Raw genomic sequence first — 14,018 nt, 5'->3', positions numbered from 1 at the left:
TCTGTCCTGTTCACCTGTGGTTAGTCTGCTTAATACTGGAGTCAGATGTGTGGGCAGACTGAGAATTTTTTTATGAATGTTGTTTCACGTCCTTTTGGCTTTTGGCACAAAGTAGAAACCTGCTGTGCTGAGATGGAATGGATGAAGGTTGTCCATCTAGTTGTGTCTTTCTGGAGCTTTATTGTCTGATAGATTCATTAGCGGTGGGTTTTCTTTGGAAAATGTCTGAAACATTAATTCAAGAGGCACAGTTCAAAAATAACAATTGCAAAAAACAACAACATAACCATAACAATGTATCTGGCTTATAAACAGGGATTAAATTGATTTGTTTATGAGGACTGGGCATGCATAAAGCATGTTCCATCGCATATGTTCAAACACCAGTGTGGAGAGTCATGCATTAATTCAAATTCCTCCACTGCCCTCCATATTTTACATTGTCTCAGTCATATCATCTGAGCTGCATCTGCAAATAAGCAGAGGGATTATACGGCAAGATATGTGGCCTGCCTCCAAAAACATTCTCCCTCTCTCTCTCTCTCTCTGGACTCACAGATGCATGACTTCACCTTCTAATGTGTCTAATTTTCTGCTGTTAAACATGCTCATACGTTCCTAACAAGATGATCTCTGTAATTACACAGCTAATTAACTCCAAAGCAATGGTTTCATAAGCAGACAAATTGTGCAGAAGGAGGACATGTCACAATGTAAGAATAAGTATGGGTCAGACTAACATGTTGGTAAGGAAAGGGGAATAGGGAGAACCTTATGTAAGGACAATGGTTCCTTCCACTTTTTTCAGTGCATGCTGACTGGATTTGTCTGATCTCAACAAAACAACATTCAATTCCCAGTTAAGGAAAAGCTGCAGAGTAAAGCACCATGTGTTTACAGAGAATTACCCTGAAATGACTGCACATGATTATTGTCTCCCAAATTAGTCATCAAAGTAATTCCCATTAATTAATGCTTTTATGTATAGATGGTTAATCCCTCCATCAGAGCATTCTGGGGGGATCAACCATCTGGCCTTGGCACATCTAAAGGTCCCCAAAGAGCAGCTGGAAAGGTTGTCATTGTACTGTGTACAATTGTAATTTGTACAATTTTACTTTGTCATAACATATTTGCTCAACATGGATTTTGAATGTAATGTGAGCAGCAAAATTGTTCAAATGGTAAATGATAGTCATTTGTTCCAACTGCAATATCTAAACAAAGAAATAAATTGCTTTGAATTCTGGACTAAATGTCATGGTCCTTACAGAATGAAGCTTACTGACTTTAATGATTAAATCTAACTGCATCATCAAATTAAAATGATTTACGTTAAAATCTATAAAATAAGCTCAACAATTATCTAGCAAATTCAATTATCCAACATGCTAAACAATTGCTTGACATGTCAGACAGCATGTTAGCATTTTAACTCCTGGCATTAAACATTCAGACATTAGCATTTAGCTCAAAGCTCTGCTGGGCAGCTAGCATGGCTGAAACCTCTTAACCTTGTTCATCTCTACATCTATAAGGGGCTGACGTGAAGACAATGGATGACTGCTGTCTTATCACGTGTTTTAAATGACAATTGAAGTTCTGTTGCTGTTGTACAGTATTCTGGCATTCACTCCTCTCACTGGTGAAAGAGGGTATTATATTCAGCAGTCATTTTCCTGTGTTGTCCATGGATCTGTCTTACCCGTAAGTCAGCTCAGATCCATTACTGTTATATCGTCTTTCTCAACGATTGGTGTATCAAGTGGTCACACTGTCTGTATTGCGTTCACTCTCTGTCTCCTTCCTGTTTTATGCTTGTCTGCTCCTGCTTACTTTCAGAAAGATACGGTGATACACTTCTAGCTGGTGGGGTAAATAAAAAAGAAGAATGTTTAGGTGTTGTGTAGCAAGAGGTTACTTCTATTTGCTGAGATATGGGGAACGTGTATCAACTTGTTTTCAGTGTAGAATTTCTATCATCACCCCTGTGTACAACCAAACTGTGTGATTCTTTCTCTCCTGCACAACCTCTGCTCCATTTGCCCTCATGTGTCTTTTCTCTCTGCTTTTGTACATCTTGAACACAATGTTAACAACTGGTAGTCTGACAGCAGAAGTTTTAAATGAGCAACAAAAACTGAACTGAGACTTCTCTCTTCGTCTGTCATGGGGCACCTGAGAGAGAAAAGGAGAGAGAAATCTCAGACAGATGGATGTTGATGGGCTGCAGACATTTCAAGTGCAGTCTGTAAGGTGTGTGTAGATGTGTTTGATGACAGTTGTGTTACACAGACAGACAGCAGAGAGATGGAGGAGGTTTTTTTGGTACTTTGTTTTACTGAATTTGTAGAAATTGATGTGTTTTGATGCAATTATGTCACATTTATTGACTATGATGGTAATTGTGTTGGCATAATGTTACGTTCTTGTTTCTTCCTACTGACATTAACTCTAATCTCACATGCAAAGAATAATTATTTTGTTTGAAGGGCTGATGCCAGGGGTGCACAAATAAATGTCTTCAATTGAATAAAATCCCTTCCATGTTTTTCCCATCCCACTTTCTATTATTAACTTCTTTGCTGAAAAGGACAAGTTGTTATAGCCAAGCAACCTGAACGTCATCCCCAGTCATCTTGATTAATGACTTTAAGAGAACTCCATCAGTTATACACATCAGTCTGTTTAAAGGTTTTTGGTACTGTATACGTTTTATTGCTCCAGAGGGATTTGTGCAAGATTTAATAAACAGTTTATGAAAGACAGTATTTTAAATGACCAGACGCTTGTGTAGAAGAGTTAATACGACGTTTACCAGTCCACTCCTCATCCTTGCTTAAGGCTTCTGTATCCCCCCCACCCCCCTCTAACTGAAAAATATGGCTTCAATATATCTATCAGCCATAACAGGCAAACACACTGTTGTTGACAAATACTTCTAATATCAGCAGTCCTTACAGTTTGTACCCTCGCTCCTTTAATTTGATTTAATTCTCTTAAATTTGAAGTGTTCCCAGTTTTATTAAAGTTTACAGCTGTGTAAAGGTATATGAAAAGCTTTATTTTTTATGAAACCATAAAATAAAATGATTTCTATTTTATAAAGTCTGAAGGGAGAGAATGCACAACCATTAACCAGAGTGACTGAAGAAATAAACTGGATGGATGGATAGTCTGTCTGATGTGAAGTATTTATACTGAAAAAGCCTTCAAGCCAATAATTACAACAACAGAAGAGGATAATTTTTACTTTTTAGGGCCTCCATCATAACAATGTATAATTACTAGGCAAGTGAAAGGTCACATTAAGAATGTAATAACTTCAAATCATAACATATTTTCCTGGATCTGTGAGTGACAAGAACAATATCAGACAAACAATCAGTTAAATGCAGAGGAGGGCAAACTCAACAATAAAACAGAGATAAAGGGTTGGACGATGTCTGAGTGAGATACCTGAAACTGTGTTTATCCCTCTGTGAGCGATCAATAAAACAGATACAGCCTGAAGAAGAATGAATCACACGCCATCATCTGGATCTGTTACATCCCATTAAAAACAGAAACAGACTGAAACATGTGAATGAGAAGTTTTAAATTGTTTTATATGATCGTTTGGAAGGTGTTGTCTTCCAAGATCTCCTTAGAATAACTTTATAAACAAACAGGAATATTTTTTTTGGACTTTCTGCTAAGAGGCCAAACGGTTATACATCTTATTTTAAAATAACTTTTACCAGAGGTGACCATTATTTAAGGATGTGATTTCATGCTTTGCTCCACTCCGTCCCAAACTATTGACTCATTTTAAGATCTTGAGAAAGTGAGCAGGTGGAGGTTAAATGATCAATAGAAGAGAAAACAGGTTGAGGACCATGAGGCAGATTTATTTGATATGTGTTAAAGCTCACATTCTTTTATAATGTGATGAGTCATGCTTATGTGTATGTGTGTGTGTGTGTGTGTGTGTGTGTGTGTGTGTGTGTGTGTGTGTGTGTGTGTGTGTGTGTGTGTGTGTGTGTGTGTGTGTGTGTGTATGCTGCTGACAGTCTGCCCACATTAATACTTAATTTGAGGTAAGATCCAGAAACTCAGCCGAGCCTCTCAGGACAGAAACATTTGATTGGGATCTGCGTTATGACTTGACCTGGACTTCTAATCAGATATTTAATCATATTGAAGACTCCATCTGTTTTCGATTTAATATTTCTTGCCATATTTCAAAGATAAGTGGAAGGAAAGGTTTTCATGGAACACAATGTTTAATCATCATTATCAATCATAATATTTATCTTACCTGTACAGTAGGTTGTGTTATGTTCAACCACACTGTTATTGTAAAGGACTGAGTGGACTCATCTGACCTGCATCTCGTTGTTTTTTCAGGGCTTAAATACCTTCGACCAAAGGACCAACAGAGACCCTCTGGACCAACAAAGACACTCTGGACCAACAAAGACCCTCTGGACCAACAGGGACCCTCTGGACCAACAAAGACCCTCTGGACCAACAGGGACCCTCTGGACCAACAGGGACCCTCTGGATTTCAACAGCTCACCGGGCAACTAGTGACAAAGTGTCCTTCTGAAAATCACGTCTGCCTTCAGGTACTCACACCAACTTACACAACCTCAATACAGAACCACGGGATGGGAATTGATATATTTTGAATGAAAGCAAGGCTTATGTCAATTTAAGTTATTGGGTCTTTCAGGATTATCTCATTTATTCCATTATTGATAATTTGCTGCAACTCTTTTTTCATTTCTTTGAATCTGAACTCTATGTAGAAAGCCTCCGTGTTTATAGAAAAACTAAATATTTCACTTTATTGTTAGTCTATTTTCTCTAAGTTTCCAGAAGGGCAGAAACATGAGCTGACATTAATAGAATGAAGTAATACAAATAGATGAATAGGATCATGGAAGTTTGGATTATTTTGGATTTTTTCTCAAATGAAACAATTCATTGAGTCCCCTCCTGTCTTCATGTTTATATAGAATAAAAAAGTGTCCTATCTAGTTCTGAAACACTCCAATACTATTATGAGAACCTTGTGTTACGGGGTCTCACTGTGTCTGGTTGTATGTTTCCTGTTGAAATGTAATTTAAATGCGAGCAGCATCAAATAACTGCTGGGCAGAGATAAACTTTAATCCTGTTATTCTGAGACAGTCTGAAAGAAGCAGCCTTGTTCGGTCTTTGCTGTTTTTGATGAGCTCGCTGTGGCCGGTGGCTCTGCTTGAGTCGACTGTTTGGAGGTCAACCAGCCAAAACCAGGAAGCTGCACGGCTGAGATTTCACATCTGTCAGCCTCTCACCATGAAAACAGTCCAACCAATCAAAAAAACTCACATGCCCTCATCTCTTTCACACATTCTGACTTATTGATTGCAGAGGTCTGCTGCTCCTCTGTGTCTCGTACCATTTCTTGGGTCTCACATTGGACACTGTTGCCTTTAATTCAGGTCCTAATATCTCCTTTTCCCCTCTCTGATAATAGAACCCAGGGTGCTGTAAAATGAGTAAAAGCAGCGTCTTTCTTCTTTTCTTTAAAAGTATGAATTTAGAAAAGAAGTAGACAAATACAGAATAAAACTGACAGAAAGTCGAAGATGCATCAGTCACATTTACATAAAGACCTTTGTGTCAACAGCTTTAATGTGAAAAGAAATCAGTCTCAGTTACAGTACCATGCAAATCACCACAGTTCATGCATCAAAGAAAACAGATGAGCTTATCATGGTTTTCACTTTAGATTTTTCTCTTTTTGAAGACTTTCTTTATTTATCAGCCAGTGTCCTCTGGATGAGTTCACCTTATACTGTACTGACTTTTGTCCTCAAATTGAATGCTGGAAATAAATAAAATTCATTTTTTCAAGTTGTGGATTCAATGAAAAGATGTGTGTGTGTGTGTGTGTGTGTGTGTGTGTGTGTGTGTGTGTGTGTGTGTGTGTGTGTGTGTGTGTGTGTGTGTGTGTGTGTGTTTGCAAATGTGTGTGTGTGTGTGTGTGTGGGGTGTGTTCATATTTAAACCCTGTCAGAAAGCCTTTAGATCAAAGTCTGATCTAACCTGTCACTGGAAAAGCCACACAGATGTACTTTTTTCATCCCAGAGATCGTGCGCACGTGTCACTCATCCGTTAGTTTCTCTTTTCCCGTTGACTCACGTTATGAACACTTTCATATTAAAGGTGCAATCAGCAGCATAAGTGCATTTCTATCCTCATGACATGTCGTACTTCAGTTCCTCTGTATTTCACAGCTTTGAGGAAAACCAAAAGAAAACCTCAAAGGAGAATATGGTTGGAATGGTTTGATCTCTTTTTATTCAGATTGTGTATAATGTATGATGTCTTTATATACTTCCAATTAATTAAATCTTTGTGAAACATTTGTTTGTAAAAAAAAACGGTTTGCGACCACTTCATATTAAACATTAATGTATATTATTTTATATATACTGGTGTGTGTTCGTTTGATAGGGATTCCTTTCAGAATCATTGATCTCTGTCTCTCTCAATGCAAACCTTTTACCATTGTTGTTGTGTTACCAGGTCACTACAGCAGCTTTCACATTGAAATGCATTGCAGACGTAAATGATGTCTGGAATTTAGGCAGATTTTTTTCTTTCCTACATTTTCAACCTGAGTGGTCAGTAAACAGCTTCAGCTCCTGGTGTAACAGTGATAAATGTCCAAGCTTTGAATTCAAATATTTATATTTGAATAACTTCAGTTTCCCGTGTGATGTTTCAGTTGTTTATTGTTCCATTAGCCACATGTTGTTGCACAGCATGAAGTGCAGAGAACGCACAGCAGTCGCTTCAAAGCTAATAATATCCCGGTAACAACAGAAGTCTACAGAACATTGATCCATCAGACTAATGAGTACGGCCCAGTAATGTCAGATTGATGATAACAGATGATAAGTGTTTCCTGGAGTTTCTATCAGTAACCTTGCTAACTTGAAGACAACCCCCTGAAGGAGCAGACACTAAATGATGGTGCGCTACAACATCTGGAGCTGAACATTTACAGGCTTAGAGGGTCTGAGATTGTCTGGTTGCAGATCTTCTTCTGCTTCAGTCCTCCAGCTCTCTGAGGACGACTGAAGGAGCACCAACTCATTATCAGCCACGTGGATTTAGTCTCGTTAAGGGACCCTAATGGATAGATTGATCTCATTTCATTTGGCTCTTCATTAAATGCACATACTGTAGGACAAAGACACGTGCTCCTGAAGAAACACACACACACACACACACACGCACGCACACTAACCACATGATGGACTCTTTTTTTTTTCACATACTGTCTCTCATTAAGGCAAAGTAATTACACAGTCCAAAGTACTCAGAGATCGCTTTAACACAGTGAGACATGGTGTGCTATCATTATGTCATCATTACAATCAAGTTCTTCTGTTTATGAAAATTGCTTTTCATAATATACTGGGAAAGAAGCATGATGGATTGTTTTCAAGTGATTGCTACAGAATTGCTAAGTGTATGTTGTGGGAATCTCAGGCTTTCAAGACAGTTGCTGATTTGTGTTTGTTTTTCAGAGGAATGATTCAGTATTTCAGTTTATTTTTTTGTAGTGTGGTGTGGGTTTTTACCTGGTCTAGATGAAAAATATCCAAGAGATTGCTGATGCAGCTTCCTCAAGCACATTTATTTATTTATTGCACACTCATATGAAATTCCATTTAAACAGCACACAGGAGGTGCACACATTTGTTATCCAGTGTTTCGAACACTCAGTACTACAGAAAAAAGAGCTGGATAACCTTTTTGTCCTAACTAATTATTCAAAAAGATGAAGAATAAAATAGCCCTAAGAGGTGGCTCATCAATAAGGTGAAGTCTTCATACACGCAGTCCAAAATTCAGGTGTTTGTTAGAACCTGCTGTGTCTCTCAATAGCAGCCTGTCACAAGCAAACACTCTTGTTTATGTTATGTTTGACTCCAAGTATCACAAAAAAGTATTGAAAGTGGTGTATGACCTATATCTTTGGTATGAACATGTTGACAGACAAGAGCAGCTTGCAGATATCAAAATTAATAGCCAGCTGTTTGTGTGTGTACAGATCTGAAGCTGTCTGTGTGATAGGCAACTGACACTGATGGATGAGAGAAACAAAATGACACATTGGAGTTTCTTGACTATTATAAACTCTCCTCACATCCCCTCACCCTGTGTCCTTCACTCACAAAACCAAAACTCAGATGTTGTTACAGACAGGAGTGATGATCAGTGGGGCTGAGTTTTTACCGCCGTCGTTACCGCAGGGTCCAAAGTATGGAAAGAGTCTCTCAGTGAAGTTACATCCAGTGAAGGAGAAGATGCGAGCCCTGGCGTCAACGTCGTAGAAGGAAACTTGACCTTCTTCATAATCCACGAACACTCCGACCTTTTGAGGAATCTCTCTCACATGGAGGTTGATAGCAGGGCCAGCGTTGGCCGTGAACTCGTTTCCTTTTCTCAGCCAGATGGTCCAGTATCCACTCTTAGGGCTCAGTCTTATGTCCCCCTTCCTGTTGATGGACTGGTTAGTCACTCCCAGATCCCACTGGGTTTTCCCTCGGACCTGGACCTCAAAGTAGAACTTTCCAGAATGAAAACTCTCCTTTGCGAGGACATTGAGGACATGATCGAACCTCTCTGGCTTGTCCGGGACGTTCCTCTTTCTGTCTCCACACTTGACTTCTTTCCCGTCCTCAGAAACAATGAGAGAAGGGTTCGCTGTGTCCGGATCAAGAGTCAGATTCACGGCATGAAACTGCATTTTCTTCAAGTCTGGATCACACAGCAGCCTGATTTCTCTTGTCACTGTTGTCTCCAGCTTCATCAATGTTTCCTGCACAGTAAACTGGTCGCTGTTAAGAGTCACCTCAGACCAGTCCTTCACCTGTGGAGCAGTGATGGTGAGAGAAAGGAAACTCTGCAGGAATTCAAAGGAGTCGTTGATGCCAGTGACCTGATCAAGTTCAGATTGTTTTTGCTTTATTTGCATCATCTCTTCCTCCAGTTCTTTAATGAAGCCTTTCCCATCTTCTTCAATCTTTTTCTTCTTCGTCTGAATCACCTCACTCAGCTCGACTTGGCTTCTCCTGATGTAGTCCACCAGAGCAGTCATCACATGCTTGCTGTATGCCAGCGCCTTCTCTGCATTATTTCCACTCGCCTCCACTGAGTGTTGGATCTCTAGAAGTTTCTGCTGATGCGTCTGAATCATCTGATCCATGTCTTTCTTTTCTTTTCCCAGCTCGTCCTTCCTCTTTTCAGCCTCCTCCTCCACACTCACTGTCTTATGGCTTTTATGGTCACTGTCTACACAGACTCTACATAGAAACATTAAATCCACTTTGCAGAACAGCTCCAAATGCTCACCATGCTTCTTGCAGATCCTGCTCTCGAGGTCCTCGACCGGGTTGATCAGTTTGTGTTTCCTCAAGGGTAAAACTCTCTGATGAGGCTCCAGATGTGCGTCACAGTAAGACATGAAACATGTTAAGCAGGACTTGGTGGCTTTGAGCTTCCCCCCAGTACACATACCACAGAGCACATGTCCACTTCCTGCTTGTTCAGGGGTGTCATGGGGTCTTTCCTGAATGGTCTTTTTCACCTTTTCGGCAGCATTAGCGAGGACAGTGTTGACACAAAGGTCTGGTATCTTTGAGTACTCCTTGTTACACAGTGGACACAGGAATAAAGGTTTGTTAGTGTCCCAGTGGAATGTGATGCAGCCACGACAGAAGGTGTGACCACAGGGAATCGCCACAGGTTGATTGAAGACATCCAGACAGATGGAGCAAAGAAAGTTGTCCTCCACCATTAGACTACTGGCACAAGCCATTTCTAGAAAACACCAAATGAAACAGTGAAAAAAGTTAGAGGGGCAAAAGTTGAACAAGATTTATAGTTGTTGAAAGCACATAAATATGTCAGTAAACACTAAAGACATGACCAATAGTATCAAAGAGTTCAACTTTACCTGTTGTCAGTAGTTATTTTATAATCTCTCCGGTCTGTAAAGCACAGTTGAATCACACCGCTCTGTTTCTACTTTTGGTTTCACTTTCTTTTGCTTTCTCTTCCAGCTGTGTCACTGAGTCCCCTCCCATTTCCTCATTTAACTTGAACAAGTTAACTCTTTAATAACCTGTGACCCACGTACAGAGCTTCTTTTTTTCTCTCAGGTCCCTTTGAGCTTATTTAGAGTCATACAATGTCCCCAATCTTCACTTCAAAGGTTTGTACACTGCCTCATGAGCAATGATGTCTTTCAGGTGTGCATTATTCATATGATTCTTTGCTCTCACTTTCTTGCTTGTTGATGTAGTCACAACATTAGTGCTTCAGAAATCTCTTTCATGTGTAGTATTATGCATAAATGAAATGAAAGCTATGAGAAAGCACAACATGCTGAATTGTAAATGAGGTTGAGAGTGCTCAGTGACGGCGTCTGAATAAAAAACTGTAAATACTCTCGTCCTGTTCAGTGTCCTCTGAGGAAACAACACTTTGAACACAATAGCTCCCCTGCATCCTTGAAGGTCTTTGTCAGTGTTGAAATAATCTGTGTATGCTGCGTTCAGGTTCCTGTGAGTCAGCATCAGCAGCGTTCATATATGACTACATGTATTTCCATGTCTGCAAGGAGGATTTGAGCAGGACTGTAGGTGTGTAAGCATTTTCAATTCTGCTGAAGGATGACAATGTGACACATTGAACTTAACCTTTCAGTGACATGAATTAATACACTTCTATGCAGATTAATATGTCAGTTAAACCTGATGAATGTGTTTTACAATATGTGAATGTGTCATATCTCAGTATTTTAATTCTCCATTATTTAACAGTAGGTCTTTACTGTGAAACTAAAAAGCTTGTACAGCCTCAGAAGATGTTTAATGTACTCAGAGAAACTGTAAAGTGAACGGGCCTTGGAAAATCCAATCATACAACTTTTTAAATAAATGTCCTTTCAGTATTTTGAATTATATATGTACTGTACATTAATGTGCTCAGAAAAAAAAGCTCCTGTGTGACATTCTCATCGGAAAATGATCAGAGTTTTCTTGAGTCACGTCTTTTTCAGGCCTCACCTTGATGTCTCATCAAACATTCAGACGACATTTGGATCAGAAAGGGATTCCCTTTGATCCTGGTCTGTGTGGAGCTGAAGTACATGAGCCTTTCTTCTCCTCATAGGATCCACTGATGGGTTCATTGAAGGATGAGAGGGAGTCAGGCTTTTTTCTCCTCCCCCTTTTTTAAATTCTCGCTCCTTTAGTCTTTCAAGTGGTGAGATATCACCCTCCTTGGTCCCCGTTCTCTGACCCACTGAGCTCTCACCTGTTTCTACTCCTTGAATACATGAATTAGAGATTAGAGGAGCTCAGAGTGTGAGAGGTCACAGACCTCCCTCTATTAGAATAGAATCCCTCCTGCAAGGTGTCTGCTCCGTCATAAACACAGTACAAGTCTGAAGTTAAGCCTGGTCTCCCCTAATGCCCCAGAGTTATTATTAAATCTGAAAATAATATGTTCAAATAAAAATAATTCAAATGAAATTAATTGAAATAAATAAAGTAAAAATATAAAAAGAGTTAAAAGTTACAGTGCAGAGATAAAGTTTAAAATCTTATTAAAATTGTTTAATGAAAGGCAGCTGTAAACAGGTGTGTCTTTAACCTCGATTTTATAGAGCTGAGAGTTTCAGCAGACCTGCAGTTTTCTGGGAGTTTGTTCCAGATATAGGGAGCATAGAAACTGAACGCTGCTTCTCCGTGTTTGGTTCTGACTCTGGGGACAGAGAGCAGACCTGTCCCAGACGACCTGACCGGTCTGGATGGTTCATAATTAATCAGGAGGTCACTAATGTATTCTGGCCCTAAACCATTAAGCGCTTTATAACCCAGCAGCAAGTCTATTCTCTGACAGACTGGGAGCAAGTGTAAAGACCTCAGACCATATCTCTGGGAAAACACAGTACTTCTGTGTTTTTACCGCACAGCCTTTGTACATCTTTAACAGCAAAGTCACCCACAATCAGAGTTTCAAGCCCAGGCATGAGCTTTTCCTGTAGCCTTTTACTTTTTGATGTGCTTTAAGTCCTTACCCTGGTGTCTGAGGATGGAGAACCAGATGAAGAACCAGGGCTCTGCAACAGAGGGGAATATCTATTCTGTAGATCCGGTTGTAGGGGAGGTTTGTTCCTAACCTTCCCTTTCACAGCTGTCCACGGCTGTGTCCCTCTAGATACAGGGGTTGAAGAGGCACTTTGCAGGGGAGGTAGTGCAGGCCAGCCGGTCTCATCACATATCTCAGCTCGATGTGCTCTGCCTGTTATCTGTCCTCCCATTTCCCAGAGAAATTATTTCTTCTTTGGCTTAGCACCAAGACAGTTCCAAGGAGGACTACCATTCATAGACTTATTAGACAAAACAGAGCCCACCTTTGTCTTTGTAGAGGTCTCTGTGCTCCTCCGCCGTGTGATAGCTTGCTCTTGTCCACTATTCTGAGTTAGTGGTAATGTGCTGTCATTCCCGCACAGTCTGTTCACTTCCACATTCACTTCTAGGCGATTCACCTTTGTCTCTAGTACTGCAATTTTCTGAAGAAGTTTGTGGTAATCGTCCTTGGAGAAGGGAGGCATCTTGTTGCTGATTAAATTTAACTGTGTTCAGCGTTTTAAAGTACTGTGGCACAGGTTTGTGCTCTTGTGCGGCCACAGTCGTGTAGTGATGCAGAGGTCAAAAATTTAAAAAAATATGGCTAAAGACCTCCTGCATCTATCAAAAAAAATACAATCCTGAGGATTTGGAAATGTCCAGGACCGGCTGTCGATTAAATTAGGTTTAGAAAAAAGAAGATATCAGCAAAAGAATGTAAGCAAAGCAGAGAGCAAGAAGAAAAGCTTCTGCACTGTAAGAAAGCAGTAGGGCCCCATAGCAGACGTTTGTTCGTGTTTGTCAATATTTATCAGTCAAGATTCACAAAACAAACTCTTATTTCACTGGTGACACAATAATGTTGGTAACATGGACAAAAACAGAGGTATATTTTGGTTGCTTGGCAACCGTCCAGTTTTGTGTCAGTTTTGAAACTACATGAGTTGGTGGAGTGAAAAATAATCAGTTAATTTTTACATTTTAATACTTTATGCTACTTGTTTAACTGTTGTATGAAAGCAATATTACACCCGTGATCGTGATGTTTTACTGAATGTCAGCACTGCTGTGATTCGGTCGTAGGCATCTTGTGTTTCCACTGTTCTAATGTTACAAGCATTTGTGATGTTAGATGTTTGATGATCTCAACTTTTCATATATGTCAAAGAAACAACTCTGATAAACAAAACCAAAGAAAGAAGAAATCCAAGCAGTCAGGTTGTGTGTGTGGGCGGTGTGTAAGGCAGCCATGTTCTACTGTGCAGTGAGGGAGGATGTGGACAGTCAGTCACCTCCATCATTCTGCTTTGTTTACAACTTGGTCAGAGAGGAGGGTTGTGTTATTTCCAGCCCTCCAGACACAACGTTTCTCCAGGAAAGATAAATAATTAGTCATGAGATGATTTCCTCCCTTCATCCATCAGCCCGGGGAAGATGGCTGCCAAATGAGAGTCTCCTCTCCCTGCAGTGTTTTTGTTCCCCAGACACCCAGCTTTAGATTTCTCTCTTTCATAGGACCACTTTGAAACAGTCAGACACTTGAAAGGATGACTCCATCTCTGCCAAGGTGTGCACAGATTAAAAGCTTCCTTTCTTTTGACTTTTGCTTAAAGCAGCAAACCCCTGAGAGCTGAATATTTTGTGAGTTTTATCTGTTACTCTCACCAATTTAAAATCAGGCCGGACATTTTACTGAAAAACTGAGCGGAGCCTGGAGGTTAAGAGGATCAGAGAGCTTATTTCTAAATGAAAAGGTTGTTAAGTTGTTTTATCAACACTGTTATTCATTAAACGTGTTGTGACTGTTGGATTTAAAACACTATCTGAGG

The 14,018-nt window shown here is 39.9% G+C and overlaps 1 protein-coding gene across 1 annotated transcript; it reads right to left on the bottom strand.

Moving 5' to 3' along the window:
* Positions 1–6,753: 6,753 nt before the first annotated feature.
* LOC132982192 (E3 ubiquitin-protein ligase TRIM21-like) lies at positions 6,754–10,116 on the bottom strand. The gene is made up of 2 exons (XM_061048540.1): positions 10,008–10,116; positions 6,754–9,871 (listed from the first exon to the last, which is right to left on the bottom strand). The coding sequence occupies exon 2, from the start codon at positions 9,867–9,869 to the stop codon at positions 8,235–8,237; it is 1,635 nt and encodes a 544-aa protein (XP_060904523.1). The 5' UTR covers positions 9,870–9,871; positions 10,008–10,116; the 3' UTR covers positions 6,754–8,234.
* Positions 10,117–14,018: the final 3,902 nt, after the last annotated feature.

Source organism: Labrus mixtus, chromosome 10 (assembly GCF_963584025.1).
Source record: "Labrus mixtus chromosome 10, fLabMix1.1, whole genome shotgun sequence".
Lineage (NCBI taxonomy): Eukaryota > Metazoa > Chordata > Actinopteri > Labriformes > Labridae > Labrus > Labrus mixtus.
The sequence above is the reverse complement of the archived record's forward strand: the minus strand, read 5'-3'. Positions and strand labels throughout refer to the sequence as shown.